Source organism: Sorex fumeus, unplaced genomic scaffold (assembly GCF_029834395.1).
Source record: "Sorex fumeus unplaced genomic scaffold, SorFum_2.1 ptg000072l, whole genome shotgun sequence".
Taxonomy (NCBI): domain Eukaryota; kingdom Metazoa; phylum Chordata; class Mammalia; order Eulipotyphla; family Soricidae; genus Sorex; species Sorex fumeus.
Genome location: NW_026606129.1, coordinates 49,642,021 through 49,659,309, shown reverse-complemented (window position 1 = coordinate 49,659,309; position 17,289 = coordinate 49,642,021). Strand labels below are relative to the sequence as shown.

Here is a 17,289-nt window from a genome sequence, read left to right as displayed (position 1 = left end):
ACCCAAGTTTGAACCCCAGCGCCACATACTCTCCAGCGCCACAGGGTGTAGTCCCTGAGCTCTCAAGCACCGCTGCGTTGCTCTGGTCATCCCTTGTCCTGCAGGAGCCAGGCACCACCAAATCCTCAATCTCTAGTGTGAACTACTAATTCAGCCAAGTATGGCTGGGAGTGGTCCCTGAACACTGCTTGGGAGACAGTAACAAAAGTAAAGCAGTAAGAAGTGCAGAGGCCAGGAGCAACCTTCAGGAGCTTGAGGTGGGAACACCCATAATAGGGACTCATGGGAACAAAGCAGAGTAGCCCATGGGGACATGCCCTGAAGGTGACGCCCACAGGCTCCCAGCAGAAGTGACCAAAACAGCCCTTTCTGTGAGGCACACTTATCACTGCCATGTCACAAGTGTAACGTTCTGCTTCCTCTTTTCTAGCTAGAATCAGTGACGATTTCCAGTTATTACTTCTTTCTCGGAGTGCCAAAGGCTGGGAGCTCTTCTGAGACTTCAGAGCTCAGTGAAAAGCAGAGATTGTGGGTAGAGAGACGGGAAAGGATGAAGGTACTTGCCTTGTGTGCTTCCAATTCCAAGTTTCCTTCCCATCCTTGTATATCCCCAAGCACCACCAAGATTGACTCCTGAGCACAAAGCCAGGAATACCCACTGAGCGCTGCAGGGTATGGCCAAACGCCCACCTGCCAACAGAAAAAGGAAAAGCACTGGGAAACTACAGCAGGAACAGGTGACAGAGCCTGTGCCTTGCTCTGTTCCCTGTTAGGATGCACACAAGTGACCTCATGGAAGTGCAGGCGGAGCCATGCCATCTGTCCCACTGCTGGGCGCTGTGCCCAAGTGTGGCCCCTTGGTAAGGGAGGCAGATGCTCCCAACTGCTTTTGCAGGACCGGCCACGAGGCCCTCAACATATTTACACAGATGCTGAAGCCCCTGCTGGCAAAGGTAATAAAGCTGCCCCAGGCATCGAATCTGGTCTTAGGGAGGGCTCAGACCCCCCAGGAATCTCAGAGCAAACACCTCTGTGATTACTTCAAGGTAACAACTTGCAGCTGCAGAGAGAATAATTAGCCAGAGGACTTTCCGGTCAGGAACTGTGAGAGTTCTAATTTTTCCATACCTTTTTCCCAGATGCAGTATTGATATTTTCGGTCATTCTCATAGCGTAAGTAGTGGTTTTTAGTTGGGTTTGGGTGTTTGGACAGTGCTCAAAGCTACTCAAAGCTCAGTAGGTAGCTCCTGGTGTGTTTGGGGAACCATGCAGAACCACTAGCACCTGGGCCTCTGGCGTACCTTAGATTGAGTTCTCTCTCTGGTCCCAGTAATAATTTCCATTTATGGCGCTTTTTGTTTCTTTGTTTTAGGCCCACACCTGGCAATGCTCAGAGCTTACTCCTCAGGGGTACTCCTGGCTCTGCACTCAGGCATTACTCCTGATAGGTTCAGGGAACTTTATGGGATGCCAGGGATTGAGCCCAGGTCAGCCGTGTGCAAGGCAAGTGCCCTACCCACTGTACCCACTCTGGCCCATTACAAGTATTTACTTTTAAATTAACATTTCCCAGATGACAAAAAATTTTGAACATCTTTTCAGTGGTTTATTAATATCTTGTTTGTTTTTGTTTGGGGACCACGCCCAGCAGTCCTCAAGTCTTACTCCTGACTCTGAGCTCAGGGATCACTCCTGATGCATTAAGGGACTAACTATACAGGGTTCAGGAATTGACTGTGGTTTGGCCAAATGTAAGGCAAACACCCTACTACCCACTGTACTATCACTTTGGGTTATCTATATTTTATTAATCTGTTGTATATATGCAGGGTGATGTTCGGGTTATATTTTACAATGTCTCATTTTTTTATTTTGTTTTATTTATTTTTTGCTTTTTGGGTCACACCCAGTGATGCTCAGGGGTTACTCCTGGGTCTGCACTCAGGAATTACTCCTGGCAGTGCTTGAGGGATCATATGGAATGCGGGGGATCAAACCCAGGTCGGACACATACAAAGCAAATGCCCTGCCCACTGTACTATCACTACAGCCCCGTTTTTTGTTTTTTTCTTTAATTACTTTTCTATCTCTCCAACACTGTCCTTTGTAATCCTTTTATTTTTTTCTGGTTTTAGTGTTCAGGGATTATTCCTGGCTCTATACTCAGAAATTACTGCTGGTAGGCTCAGAGGACCATATGAAATGTTAGGGATCAAACCTCGGTTGGCTGCATGCAAGGCAACTCCGCTATCCACTGTACTATCACTCTGGCCCCCAGTCATTGTATTTTTGACCCTGATACATTTTTAGAATCTAGTTTGTAAATTTACACACACATACACATATATACATAAATATATACATAGTTATCTACTAGGATTTTTTTTTTTAGTGTGTACTTTGTATGCAGGAGCTCTGGGTTCAATCCTTGACACCACCACCAGGAGTGACCCCTATGCACTGCTGGGTATGGCCCCAAAACAATAATTTGTCCGACTGTTTTTAACATGTAGAATTTACAGTTCATTTTGGGGGGGGGGGGGGTGAGAGGCCAAACCCAGCAGTACTCAGGGCTTATTCCTGGCTCTCTGCTCAGGAATCACCCCTGGCAGGGCTCAGAAGTGCCAGGGATTGAACTCCTGAGCCACGTATAGGGCAAATGCCCTACCCACTGTACTATTGTTCTGGCCCCTAAAATATTGAGTTTTGTATATTGACTTTGTGCCCGGTGACTGCTTAACTCATTCTAAATAACTTACCTTTAAGTTAGTTTATATTTTTTATAGACACAATCTTGTTGCCTATTATTTTTTCCTTTCTAATCCTCATGCCTTCTTTTCATACCTTATTGTAACTGGCTAGGCACTCCAAAATAATACTGAGGCTCGTAGTCATCCGTGCATATTTCTCTCGAGCAATGCCAAATGCTCCAGAAGGGAGGGGGAAAAGTCTATTTTATTTAATTTAAAATTTACTTATTTTGGGTTTCGGACCAAATTTGGTGGTGCTCAAGGGCAACTCCTGGTTCTATGCTCAGGGCTCATTCCTTCTATGATCAGGGGACCATGCAGTACTGGTCAGCTGCATGTTTGGCAAGTACCTTTACCCCTGTACTTTCTTTCCAGCCCTCAGTACAAACAAACACACACACACACACACACACACACACACACAATCACAATGTTGGGGGCCACATCCAGCAGTGTTCAGAAACTATTCCTGCCACAGGAGCAATGCCTGGCAGTGCTTGGAGAATCATATATAGTGCTAGGGATTCAAACTGTGGTTGCTGGCATGTAAGGTAAGCACCTTAGACCCTGTACTGTCCAGCCCCTCAAATAGTCTATATTAAATGGAGTGAGCAAGTTTGTATAAGAACAGTGAGTGCAGGAGAGTTGTTGCTCATTAAATTCTATAAGGCTAGTGTTGGCGTCAGAGATCGTACAGTGGGTAGGGCATTTGCCATAAATGTGGCCAACCAGGGTTCAATCCCCAGCACTTCCCTGCCAGGAATGATCCCTGATCCCATTGAGCAACGCCCAATGACACGTGGGGCGTTGGGGAGGAGAAACTCACAGGAGCCCCGCCTCACGGAGTAGTAAGTCCTGAGCACTAGTATGGTAAAAAAAAAAAAAAAGCTAAGAGCAACAGTGTGGAGTTGAAGAGGGGAGGAATGATAGATTCCTTGGTGAGACTTTGGTGAAATTAAGGAACTGTTCACAGGGAAGGAAGATAGGTGGGTTGGCCAGGTATTTTATTATATGTCCCTCCCAGCAAGATTCCTCTGGCTAGAGGAAGAGGGCAAAACAGGGTGGAGAGATAAAGATGACAAGAGGTCAAGGCGTAGAGGTCAGTTTCTGTCCGTTGTTTCTTTGCCTTCTGGTCTCCTGCCCTGTTTTCTATCTATTCCACAGCATCCTCAAGTCCAGGTTCTGGGCCCTGTGTAGACTCTCTGGCTTGAAACCGATGAGGCAAGACCAAGGATGAATAATATGGAGGGAGGGATCTTTGCCATGTTTTGGAGTGTCTGGGCCAGGCTGGACTTGGGGGAACTATTATCAGTACTTGGTTTTTCAGTCTTTACAGGGGGCATTAGAAGCCACCACAGAGGTGTAGGGCAGAGAGAAGAGTTTAGGAGAGGATGAGGAGGCCCTCAGGGAGCAGTTACCACAGAAGGAAGACAACAGTGGGGGCAGGAGCAGCAGGGAGCTACTTAGAATCTGTAGTCACAAGTCAGGGGCGTTCAGGAAAGGCGCTCACATGGTGTAGTAGCTGAGACCATTGAGGAAGCAGGGACGCTTAATGCCTTTGCACACTGTCCACACAGCCTCCAAGGTTTGGGACTACACTTTCCTTTCAGCTGCTAACCACCTCTTGGACACTGGAAGCTCTGTTCAGGCTTCATATTGTTAAAATTGGTTCAGGTTCCTCTCTGATAACTCAGCACCCCTCCCCATGGCGTTCCGCCAATGTCAAGAAATGTGTGTCTTCCATTAGCTATACTATGGATCCTAAAGGGACGGGTGTACAGTCAAAAAAAAAAAAAAAGCCCCTAGCTTCCTTCCCCTAACCAAGAACCGATCGGGGGCCCCCCATCCAGCGGGTTCCTAAAGGTGTGTCGCTGCAGATGCTCTATCCTCACACTCATAAAAAACCCAGACCATGTCGCAGGGCTGCAACAAATGTGGCGGTCCTCGGATTCTGAGAGCAACACTGTAGCCCACCCGCCAGTTCTCGGTAGACACGTGGGGCGTCGGGGAGGAGAAACTCACAGGAGCCCCGCCTCACGGAAGCGAAAAAGCCGAGAGACTGCGCCGTCTGATTGGTTGGTGGTGATGTCATAGGTATCTTTTAGGGCTGGCCTAAGGCCCTAGCCGGGAGTTCTCAGCGGGGTTCCATGCAGCAGCCGCGCCCCTGGGAGTGTCTTCAGTTGAGCTCATTAAGGCACGCCTCACTAGCGGGACGCCCGCGCCCTCTGCACGTGACGCTCGAGCTCTTTGTCGCTGCTGTCTTTGCAGGCCGGTCCTTGGAGGACCTCCTGTATTCTCTCCCGCTATCCAGCAGCCCGCAGAGCCTCCCCCCTACCAGACAATGAGTCGGCCGTGGGGGGCGGAGCCTCCTAGTATACCAATAGAAATAGTAGCTAGCTTTCTAATTGGAAAGCTTCCAGTTCACCCCCACCCCGCTCCTGTACAGTTACGTCTATTCCGTTGTGCCTACCCATTGGCCAGCCGGGAACCGCTGGCGCTAGGAGTTGTACAGCCCTGGGAGGGCTCGATTGAATCTCGAGAGGACTGAGCTTCCGTCGGTCCCTTCAAGGGGTTAAGGGACGCGGTCGTGGCTGGCAAGGGGCGGGATTCCGAGGAAGCGGAATCTGCAGCTGTGCGGCAACGCCAGGCTTCACTTGGCATCCCAGAGCAATCGAGACCCGTGGCCTGGGAAGCTGTTGGAACGGCTAGGAAGGGGAGAGCGTGGTCTCTGCACCCGCCTCGGGTTGGTCACCTCTCATCCCTTGTCCGAAGGGGCGCTCCCTGAAAACAAACGGTCGCAGCGTGTTTTTAAATTAAAAGTCGCTGGTCAAACAAAGCTATTGTTTAAATCTACTGACTCCTTGAGAAACCCCATTCAGCCTAGCTTCCTCCGTTCCTAGGATTCCGTAGGATACCCTGATCTGCAATGAAATGAGAATGCGCATTCTGCACATCATTGCAGAATTTTTTAGAACAAAATCCAGGTCAAAATTCAGCATTAGTCCTTAGAGAGGGGAACAAGAGACCCGCGAAATCGAAAGACGACGAAGCAGCGCGTTAGGGCGGTGGCTTCGAGCGAGGAGGGGGGATCCAGGAGGGGCAAACTCACACGCCCCATTCAGCACCGCGGGCAGCACTTAAGCTCTGCCCTCACTAAAGATGGCGCCAGCCGCTTCGGCAGCGTGAACTGTCATGCGTCATAGGTTGTACCAACGGGTTCGGGACTTCGGGGCGGAGGTGGAACGAACCATTGCAGCGGCCGGAAGCCATGTTGGAGCGGCGGGAGGCGGCGGCAGCGTCGGAGATGCTGTGGTGGGGGCGGCAAAAGCTGAGGCCGCACGCCAGAGGGGTTCTGACCGCAGAGTAGATGGTGCCCAGAGGGCGGTGGCGGAGCGGAGCGACAGGCCGAGAGGCGGGGGACAGGGGTGGCGGCAGGGGCCGGGGAGGGGGCCCGAGTGGCGGGGCGGGCCCAAGGCCTGGACCGGGGTGGAGGGTGGTGGAGGCCGTGTGGGGAGGCGGGGGGTGATGGCGAGGCGGCCGCCGTGGTGGGGTCTCAGGGGGCCGACGATTCCGGTACCGCTGCTCCTTCTCCTCTCTTTGTTCCCCCTTAGCCGGGAGGAGCTGAGGGGCGGCGGGCGCCAAGGTTGGGACCCGGGGGTAGCTGCTGCTACGGGGCCGGGGGCACGGATCCGCGGCAGAGCCTTAGCTCTTTGTCCCGACCCTCCCGGCGTCCGGGAGGATGGAGATTCTGGGCTGGAGGTCAAGGACCCTGTTCTCGTGGGGCTCCGAGGTGGGGGCCAGAGCGCCCAGGGTGGCCCAGGACCCTCTGAGCCACCGGAAGTGAGGTTGGGGCCAGAGTACGGGGTTCAGACATTAGGCAGTCGCGGGAGTGAGACCGGACGGGGACCCGGGTCTCCGTTATGCTGGCGCCTGGAAGTCTCCTTTTGCGGGCGGTCCGGAACCTCACGAAGAGAGAGTGTGTCGCCAGAGGCTCTGTCCCCAGGTGTTGCAGGCTCGGGGAGCAGCTCGCCCTTCCCTTCGGAACTCCTGGTTCGGCCCCGTGGTTCCAAGCTGTTGTCCTTTCAGAGGAGTACTAGTAGGGGCGCTCCCCACAAAGTGGGACCCATGCGCTGCTGCGGGGAATTGTGGCCGACGGGGAGCAGAGGTCAGGGTGAGAGAATCGTGACATCCCGAACGGAGAGGACAGTTTCCCGGCCGGACTGTTCCCCCGGGGCTGGGGCCTCTGGTCCCGAGCCCGATTCAGCACTGCGCAGAGCGAGAACAGCTCCCGCGCCGGGTTCAGCACCATGCGAGTCGCGGACAGCTCCCGGGCCGGTGCCGGAGCGCATGCGCTCCCGCGGGCTCTTCCGCCGCCGCTTCCTCCCGCAACGCCCCGGGCCGCGCCCCCCGGGAATCCCTGTCCTGCCAGAACACTGGAGGTTGTCCCGGGAGAGCCGGGTCCGTTCCCGTCGTGCCACAAACCGCCACCCGCAGTTTTCTCAGTATAACTACCAGGCGCTGGTGCCCGAGAATGAGGCGGCGGGCACCTCGGTGCTACGCGTGGTGGCGCAGGACCCGGACGCGGGCGAGTCTGGACGCCTAGTCTACTCGCTGGCTGCGCTCATGAACAGCCGCTCGCTGGAGCTGTTCAGCATCGATCCGCAGAGCGGCCTCATCCGCACGGAAGCCGCTCTGGACCGCGAGAGCATAGAGCGCCACTACCTGCGTGTGACGGCTCAGGACCACGGCTCGCCGCGCCTCTCGGCCACCACCATGGTGGCCGTTACAGTGGCTGACCGCAACGACCACGCGCCTGTGTTTGAGCAGGCGCAGTACCGGGAAACACTACGCGAGAACGTGGAAGAAGGCTATCCCATACTACAGTTGCGTGCTACAGACGGCGACGCGCCCCCCAATGCCAACCTGCGTTACCGTTTCGTGGGACCTCCGGCCGCGCGCGCCGCAGCTGCTGCAGCCTTCGAAATTGACCCGCGCTCGGGCCTCATCAGTACCAGCGGCCGCGTGGACCGCGAGCACATGGAAAGCTATGAGCTGGTGGTGGAGGCTAGCGACCAGGGTTTGGAGCCTGGGCCTCGCTCTGCTACCGTGCGTGTGCACATAACTGTGCTCGACGAGAATGACAACGTGCCCCAGTTCAGTGAGAAGCGCTATGTGGCACAGGTGCGGGAGGATGTGCGCCCCCACACGGTGGTGCTGCGCGTCACGGCCACCGACAGGGACAAGGATGCCAATGGACTGGTGCATTACAACATCATTAGCGGAAACAGCCGCGGCCACTTCGCCATCGACAGTCTCACAGGGGAGATCCAGGTGGTGGCTCCTCTGGACTTTGAGGCAGAACGAGAGTATGCCTTGCGTATCCGGGCTCAGGACGCAGGCCGGCCACCACTGTCCAACAACACGGGCCTGGCCAGCATCCAGGTGGTGGATATCAATGACCACGCTCCTATTTTTGTCAGCACACCTTTCCAGGTTTCTGTCCTGGAAAATGCCCCGCTGGGCCACTCTGTTATCCACATTCAGGCAGTGGATGCAGACCATGGGGAGAATGCCAGATTGGAATACTCCCTAACTGGTGTTGCACCTGATACACCCTTTGTGATCAACAGTGCCACTGGCTGGGTCTCTGTGAGTGGTCCCCTGGACCGTGAATCTGTAGAGCATTATTACTTTGGTGTGGAGGCTAGGGACCATGGCTCACCTCCACTCTCAGCCTCAGCTAGCGTCACAGTCACAGTTCTGGATGTTAATGACAATCGACCTGAATTCACAATGAAAGAATACCACCTACGGCTGAATGAGGATGCAGCTGTGGGCACCAGTGTGGTCAGTGTGACCGCAGTAGACCGTGATGCCAATAGTGCCATCAGCTATCAGATTACAGGTGGCAACACCCGGAATCGCTTTGCCATCAGCACCCAGGGGGGTGTGGGTCTGGTGACACTGGCTCTACCCCTGGACTACAAGCAGGAGCGCTACTTCAAGCTGGTGCTAACGGCGTCTGATCGTGCCCTTCATGACCACTGCTATGTGCACATCAACATCACCGACGCAAACACTCACCGGCCTGTCTTCCAAAGTGCCCACTACTCAGTAAGTGTGAATGAGGATCGGCCTGTGGGGAGCACTGTGGTGGTCATCAGTGCCTCTGATGATGATGTGGGGGAGAATGCTCGCATCACTTATCTCCTAGAGGATAATTTGCCTCAGTTTCGCATTGATGCAGACTCAGGAGCCATTACACTGCAGGCTCCTCTGGACTATGAGGACCAGGTGACCTATACCCTGGCTATCACAGCTAGGGACAATGGCATTCCACAGAAGGCAGATACCACTTACGTGGAAATAATGGTCAATGATGTGAATGATAATGCTCCTCAGTTTGTGGCCTCTCACTACACAGGATTGGTCTCTGAGGATGCCCCACCTTTCACCAGTGTCCTCCAGATCTCAGCCACTGACCGTGATGCGCATGCCAATGGCCGGGTCCAGTATACTTTCCAGAATGGGGAAGATGGGGATGGAGATTTTACCATTGAGCCCACCTCTGGCATTGTCCGCACAGTGAGGCGGCTGGATCGGGAGGCAGTACCAGTATATGAACTGACTGCCTATGCAGTGGACCGGGGTATGCCCCCATTGCGGACTCCAGTTAGCATTCAGGTGACTGTGCAGGATGTGAACGACAATGCACCAATCTTCCCAGCCGAGGAGTTTGAGGTACGAGTGAAGGAGAATAGCATTGTGGGATCAGTGGTGGCCCAGATCACTGCAGTGGACCCTGATGAAGGCCCCAATGCCCATATAATGTACCAGATTGTGGAGGGGAACATTCCGGAGCTGTTCCAAATGGATATCTTCTCTGGAGAGTTGACAGCACTCATTGACCTGGACTATGAGACTCGTCAGGAATATGTGATTGTGGTACAAGCCACCTCGGCCACTCTGGTCAGTCGGGCCACTGTGCATGTCCGCCTGGTTGACCAGAATGATAACAGCCCTGTGCTCAACAATTTCCAAATCCTCTTCAACAATTATGTCTCCAACCGCTCAGACACCTTCCCCTCGGGCATTATTGGGCGCATCCCAGCCTATGATCCAGATGTCTCCGACCACCTCTTCTACTCCTTTGAACGGGGCAATGAGCTGCAGCTGCTGGTAGTCAACCAGACCAGTGGGGAGCTTCGACTCAGCCGCAAGCTTGACAACAATCGCCCGCTGGTGGCTTCCATGTTGGTGACTGTCACAGGTGAGGGGCAAAGGGAAGGCAAGTGACCTAGTGACTTCTATTTGTCAGGTTCTTCGGGACTTTACAGGGCACTTCAAACCAGAGAAGAACTCCCAAGTCTTTTAAGAACTTCTTATGTGCTGGGTTTCTGTATTCCATCTGCCATGGATCTTAACAGGTTGGGTTCAGATAGGAATTTAGGTTCTCGGACAGTCTCCACAGAATCCCCAATATCCTCAGGGATCCAAAAGTCCTTAGAAAGAGGGTAAAGAACTATCTTCTATTCCCCAGGATGGCCCCTACTCATTCCAAAAGGTAATCAGTTCCAGGAATAGCCAGCCCACACCACACCATTGTTCAGCTGAAGGCTCCTTATGAGAATCAGGCTACTGAAGTGCAACTCTCATCCCATCTGTATAGAACAGGGAAGCTGATAGTCTAGTAGTTAGGAGCCTTGGCATCCTTCGGCAGAGTAGGCCCACAGATCCAGGCTGCTTTCCAAGGCACTGACCAAGGCCCCGCCCTTTTTGAAAATGCCCAGAGGCACCCTTGCTGCTTTCCTGCCTCTTTCAGGCTTTCACCAGTCCCTCTCCAATAGGAGGATACAGGTGGGAAAGGCTCTGCAATCCTACCTGCTGGAGGCCAGGAGACAGGCATTACCTCCTAATTCTAGAGCCTGCACTCGCAGCACTTCCAGGGAAGCCGTGACCTTCAGTTTTCTCTCATTTACTCAACAACCAACCCATATTGTTGGCTTACTGTGGCGGGGGGAGGGAAGGCAAGAATAAGGCTTATAAATATCTCATTTGTGAGGATAGTCACTGAAATGACAGGAGCAAGGTCTGGGGCGATGAGCAGCTTGCTGACCTAAGAATACCGAGGGGGGTAGTTTTAGGGTTCAAGACCCTCCTGCTGAGAGGAGCTTGCTGACCCAGAGCTCTGGGGAACACGGTTGCGTATAGGACTTTGGTCCCTTTCTGGTGCCATGGGAAAACAGTTTGCTGACCAGAAGAAAAGGGATCCCTAACCTGGAACTTTCCCTTTTTCTTGATGGGGATGTTTTGCTAGTTCTGCAATTCTGCTGGGAAGGGCAAATGGGTGGCCGTGACTGGCACCTCTCTCCTGAGGAGAACATACCTGTTGATGGTTGTAACTTGCTGGAGGGTGGGCTACTCACCACTAAGGGGTTTTCTTGTGTGCTGCTGAGGGAATGACTTGCTGGCCTACCAGCACTGCCTGGGTAAGTGGCTGATCCCAGGTCAGGCCCCACATATTAGAAGGAGGGGAGAGGAAAAAAGCAAACACCTTGATACAAGGGGCTGGGCAACCACTGGACTCAGTCCTCTTGAGTCCCAGGGAGGGTCAGTCACTGGCTGCAGACTGACCACTGCCTTTACCCCCTTTTGACAGATGGCTTGCACAGCGTGACAGCTCAGTGTGTGCTGCGCGTGGTGATCATTACCGAGGAGTTATTGGCCAATAGCCTGACGGTGCGCCTGGAGAACATGTGGCAGGAACGCTTTCTTTCACCCTTGCTGGGCCACTTCCTGGAAGGCGTGGCTGCCGTGCTGGCCACCCCCGCGGAGGACGTTTTCATCTTCAACATCCAGAACGACACGGATGTGGGCGGCGCTGTGCTGAACGTGAGCTTCTCTGCGCTCGCACCCCGTGGGGCCGGGGCCGGCTCTGCGGGGCCCTGGTTCAGCTCCGAAGAGCTCCAGGAGCAGCTGTACGTGCGCCGCGCAGCGCTAGCCGCCCGCTCGCTCCTGGACGTGCTGCCCTTCGATGACAACGTGTGCTTGCGGGAACCCTGCGAGAACTACATGAAGTGCGTGTCTGTGCTGCGCTTTGACTCCTCCGCGCCCTTCCTGGCCTCGGCCTCCACGCTCTTCCGGCCCATCCAGCCCATAGCGGGTCTTCGCTGCCGCTGCCCACCTGGCTTCACCGGAGACTTCTGCGAGACAGAGCTGGACCTCTGCTACTCCAATCCGTGCCGGAACGGGGGGGCCTGCGCGCGGCGCGAGGGAGGCTACACCTGTGTGTGCCGCCCGCGCTTCACCGGTGAGCGGTGCTCGGCCTGGGCAGAGCTCCGGCGGGGCAGAGTGTGCTAGGGAGGCCAGGGCATCGCTTGGTTTTTCCGTTTGGGTGTGGGGTGGGAGTGCTCAACAGTTGAGCTGCATCTGCGGCCTTGGCATCATTCTCAAGTGAGCGGGTTGTGTGGGTGGTTGTGTCGGGCTCTTTTAGATCAGAAACTTGACCCTGATGGCACTGGGGTCTTGCGAAGAATACCGGCTGAGGTGGTAAAGGCTCAGCGGGGCCAGGACTGGGCTGTGGCACCACGGAGGGGTGGCAGAGGGGCGTGGCCGGGGCGTGGCCAAGCCCTTGGGGCTAGGAGCATGTCTAGGAGCCTTTGGTCTGGTGGGTCCACTGGAGCCGGGGCTGTCTAGCTACAAGTTACCTCCTCTGATCATGGCTTGACTCCTAGGAGAAGACTGCGAACTGGACACGGAAGCTGGACGCTGTGTGCCTGGCATCTGCCGCAACGGGGGCACCTGTGCAGATGGACCTGATGGTGGTTTCCGCTGCCAGTGCCCGGCGGGCGGCGCCTTTGAAGGCCCACGATGCGAGGTGGCAGCACGCTCCTTCCCGCCCAGTTCCTTCGTCATGTTCCGTGGCCTGCGGCAGCGCTTTCACCTCACACTGTCCCTCTCGTAGGTGCCCACCATGTATCTCTGGGTGTCCCTGCATTGCCCACCTGCATGTCCCCTATCCTGAAGGGGATATTTCCCCCCACCCCCACGCCCTTGTCTAGGTGTCTCAGAGTACCGCTGTTCCAAGTGCCTGAACTGGCCTCACCTACTCGCACCTCTCCCATCACTTCCTTCCTCGGCCCAGGCTGGGGGGGGCGGGGTGCCCTGAGAACTTGCCTGTTGCTTGCTTGTGGTGGGTGTAAGAGGTGTCTGGCTGATGACGCCCTGCCCATGCTCCCCAGGTTTGCCACGGTGCAGCCGAGCGGGCTTCTCTTCTACAATGGACGCCTGAATGAGAAGCACGACTTCCTGGCCCTGGAGCTGGTGGCCGGACAAGTTCGCCTCACCTACTCCACAGGTGGGTGCTCCGTGAGTGTGCAGGTGGGCGAGGGGGATTGGATATGGGTAAGAGCTGGGGTGGCAGCACAATCCCTGGAGCTTTGCCTCATTACACACCCAAACACGCCACTTGTTTCCCAACACACCATGAGGCGCCACCCCAGAGACTGTTCGCTGTGAAATATAGTCGCTCTCCACCAAGAAGTGGTGTGTACTTCTCCTGTCTGGCCACAGTACTTCAGTCCAACCCGTGTGGTCATCAGTGGGAAGAGTCTGGTGACCACACTGGCAGGGGGAATGATGCATCGGGGGTGGAACTGTGCCTACTTGGGCAGGGCAGGGGCCCTGAAGCAGTTTCAGGAGACAGGAGACCCTCCTCACGCATCCCCCCCACAGGCGAGTCTAACACGGTGGTCAGCCCCACAGTTCCAGGGGGCCTGAGTGACGGGCAGTGGCACACAGTGCATCTGAGATACTACAACAAGGTGGGCACCACCCTTGCATGGGAGTGTGGTGGGAGAGCTGGATGCCAAGTTCTGCCCCTCAGGGGTTTCCTGGGGGTCCTGTTGAGTGGTGTACCTGGATTTTTAGCCCCGGACAGATGCTCTAGGGGGTGCGCAGGGCCCCTCCAAGGACAAGGTGGCAGTGCTGAGCGTGGATGACTGTGATGTGGCCATAGCCCTGCGGTTTGGTGCTGAGATTGGCAACTACTCCTGTGCAGCCGCTGGCATGCAAACAAGCTCCAAGAAGTGAGGCCCCAGCTCCTGCTTCCCCTGCCCTCCCCAGCCCTCTACATACCTCCCTACACCCCAGCCTGCCCAAACGTCCAGCTTTCTCTCTCCCACTGGGATGCTGAAAGCCCATCTCAGCCCCTATCCCCAGTTCTCTTTAGCACCCCCATTCCCCACGCCACCCTAGACTCTTCTCCATCCCCTACTCCAGCCACCCAGAAGCTTTATCCTTTGATCCCAGCCTTCAGCCTGCCCCCAGATCAACTGTCCATCATGAGCTCTCTTTTGTACCCCATAACTAACTGAAGTAAGTGTCTAGTATCTTCCCTAGCTTGGCCTTCCCCTCCTTCCCACTTCAGTCAACTTATTATCTGAGTCCTACCCCCACACTTCTTAGGACCAACCCTCCCCTGTCCCAGTCCCGCCAATGACCTGGACCCCTGACCTCCAGGTCCCTGGACTTGACGGGCCCTCTGCTCCTGGGTGGTGTCCCCAACCTCCCCGAGAACTTCCCTGTGTCCCACAAGGACTTCATTGGCTGCATGCGGGACCTGCACATAGATGGCCGCAGAGTGGACATGGCGGCCTTTGTTGCAAACAACGGCACCACAGCAGGTAGGCCAGAGCCCTGTCATAGGGAGGGTAAAGGCCTCCATGAGTGACCCTAAGTCTGATGTCTCTTGATGGTCTGACATCACTGTCTGGCTTTTAGCTTTTTTGGGTTTTGTATGCTTTGGGGTTAGGCCTAGCTGTGCTTAGGGGACTGTGTGTGGTGCCAAAGTAAGGCAGGCACCTTGTCCCCTATATTATCTCCCTGGCTCGGCCTGGCCTATAGGGCCAGACTCCTATGAAGTCACCTCTTGAGGAATGTGAGTGTAAGGCCATGCCTGCCCTGAGCCCCTCTGGACCATTGTGTTGTATCCAGCATCCATGCCCCTCCTGTACTTTCATCCTCCCTGTGCCTTTGTCTTGCAGGCTGCCAGGCCAAACTGCACTTTTGTGACTCAAACCCCTGCAAAAACAACGGCATCTGCTCAGAGCGCTGGGGAGGCTTCAGCTGTGACTGCCCCGTGGGCTTTGGGGGCAAAGACTGTCGGCTCAGTGAGTGCGCAGCTCAGGGCAAGAGGGCCTGCAGGGAAACGTTGCTTCTGGATGGAGCCTCTGACCTTGTTTCTTTCCCACCCCCCACAGCCATGGCCCATCCCCACCGCTTCCACGGCAATGGGACACTTAGCTGGGACTTTGGAAACGACATAGTTGTGTCTGTGCCATGGTACCTAGGCCTGGCATTTCGGACACGGGCGACACAGGGGGTCCTGATGCAAGTTCAGGCTGGGCCACATAGCACGCTCCTCTGTCAGGTGTGTATGATCTGAACCTCCCTCTGTCCTCTACTTCTAATCTCTAGTGCCACCAGCAACATTGCTGTGGAGTTGTGGTCCCATCAGACACTTGAACAATGGCCCTCTCCCACCATGGTGGCATTGCAAGCAAAGGACACGAGTACTGAGCTCTTTATGCTGGTTTATCCATAGTCCCCAGGCCTGACCTCCACCTCCGACCTGACTTTAAACTGCAGTGCCCCTAGCACAGCAGCCTGTGTGCCAGTTAGAGTCTTTCCTGCTGGCCTCTGGTTTTTTTTTTTTTTTTTTTTTTTTTTTTTTGGTGCCAAAGCCTCAACCATGCTCTTCCACTGAACTGTATCCCCGGCCCCCTGCCTTCTACCCATATATATATATATTTTTTTTTTTTAAATCTCTGAACCCTTATCTCAACTCCTGATACCCTACTCACCCTACTCCTGGTGCCCTGCTAACTTAGAGATCTGACTCTAGGGCTCTGTTTCTCCTCCTGCAGCTGAATAGGGGGTTGCTGTCCGTGACGGTGACCAGGGGCTCGGGCCGCACTGCCCACCTCCTCCTGGACCAGGTGACTGTCAGTGATGGCCGGTGGCATGATCTGCGGCTGGAGTTGCAGGAGGAGCCAGGTGGCCGACGGGGCCACCATATCCTCATGGTTTCACTGGACTTTAGCCTCTTCCAGGTCTGACCTCTGACCTTGATGTCGTCCATTCTCAGTCTTCCAACCAGACTCACTTCATTTGACCCCACCTCTAGTCTAACTCCTCAACTCCCCCCACTGCTCGCTCCCTCCAGCTCCTCTTCATAGCCTTGCTCTGAGCTCAGAACCCATCCCACCAGCCAGGTTGGTCTATTCCCAAGCCCTGCTCCTATCAGGGAGGCTGCCCAAATTTTGTGCCTGCACTTAGGGCATGTACTTCTGTCGCCAGTACTTGGCTTAATGCCTGGAAGCCCTTTCTGGTCTGTGTCCCATTCTTCCCAGGTCAAAATCATGTAGTTTCAGGGTTGGTTGGGTCCCCGAGAGAAGCTTCCTATTGGCCGGTCATCCCCTGTGCTCCAGCAAGTGCTCTGTCCCTCTGAGCAGATCCTTCCTGACCTTTCTCCTAGTACAGAGAGATAAAACATGATTGTGCAGGGTGAGGACACGGGTTCATCATCGCCTCCAACTCCCAGTGCTGTCTGTCCCCCTCCTCCAGGACACCATGGCAATAGGGAGCGAGCTGCAAGGCCTGAAGGTAAAGCGGCTCCATGTGGGAGGCCTGCCCCCCGGCAATGATGAGGTTCCTCAGGGCCTGGTTGGCTGCATTCAGGTAAGAGTCAACTTGAGAAAGTGACTCGAAGCTTCAGGATTAGCAGTCGGAGATTGGGGTGCATGGGGTCCTCAGAAGCTCTATCCATGGGGAGGGGTGTTGCCCAGAGCTGTCAGATGGGGCAGCCTTTCTGTGAGATTAGAGGTGAGATTTTCAGAGGCCATGGTTGATATCCTTGGGAGCACTGCACTGGGAAGCACCAACTTGGGGTCTGGGTTTTGGGGGTTCTGCGGGAGATTGCATGTCAGGGTGGCTGGCTTTTCAGGACTTGGGGCTGAGATGTTTTGACATGGGTTTCACCCATTGCTGGCTGTGTCAATAGGGGGTGTGGCTCGGCTCCACGCCTTCGGGGTTCCCGGCCCTGCTTCCCCCCAGCCACCGAGTGAATGTGGAGCCTGGCTGTGCTGTGACCAGTGCTTGTGCGTCTGGGCCGTGTCCACCCCACGCTGACTGCCGAGACCTCTGGCAGACCTTCTCGTGCACCTGCTGGCCAGGTGGGGCCTGGGTGTGTGTGGGAGGGTCAATGGAGCAGGTGGGACCCAGGTTGGTGTCTGCTTCTTCCTGTGCTTATGGCCAGTCTCCTGAGCTTCCTGACCCCACCTGCAGGTTACTATGGCCCAGGCTGTGTGGATGCCTGCCTCCTGAATCCATGTCAGAACCAGGGCTCCTGCCGGCACCTTCCAGGAGTGCCACATGGCTACACCTGTGACTGTCCAGGTGGCTATTTTGGGCACCACTGTGAGCACAGGTAAGGGGCTGGTGGGGCTGAGATGATGGGGGAGGGGGAAGAGCTGGGAGG

At 55.1% G+C, this 17,289-nt stretch overlaps 1 protein-coding gene across 4 annotated transcripts in view; it reads left to right on the top strand.

The window, feature by feature from the left end:
* The first annotated feature begins 5,849 nt into the window (after positions 1-5,849).
* Positions 5,850-17,289, top strand: part of LOC130037803 (cadherin EGF LAG seven-pass G-type receptor 3) — a 36,337-nt gene continuing 24,897 nt past the window's right edge. The window contains exons 1-13 of one of the 4 annotated variants that reach the window (XM_056129732.1): positions 5,850-10,020; positions 11,410-12,060; positions 12,485-12,710; positions 12,992-13,107; positions 13,485-13,573; positions 13,680-13,837; positions 14,271-14,434; positions 14,795-14,920; positions 15,011-15,180; positions 15,677-15,862; positions 16,377-16,490; positions 16,813-16,984; positions 17,097-17,238. In XM_056129732.1, coding sequence (XP_055985707.1) covers positions 5,943-10,020; positions 11,410-12,060; positions 12,485-12,710; positions 12,992-13,107; positions 13,485-13,573; positions 13,680-13,837; positions 14,271-14,434; positions 14,795-14,920; positions 15,011-15,180; positions 15,677-15,862; positions 16,377-16,490; positions 16,813-16,984; positions 17,097-17,238 — 6,392 coding nt within the window. In that variant the 5' untranslated portion in view covers positions 5,850-5,942. The remainder of the gene's footprint in view (positions 10,021-11,409; positions 12,061-12,484; positions 12,711-12,991; positions 13,108-13,484; positions 13,574-13,679; positions 13,838-14,270; positions 14,435-14,794; positions 14,921-15,010; positions 15,181-15,676; positions 15,863-16,376; positions 16,491-16,812; positions 16,985-17,096; positions 17,239-17,289) is intronic. The other 3 variants (XM_056129730.1, XM_056129729.1, XM_056129728.1) reach the window with 3 other exon arrangements.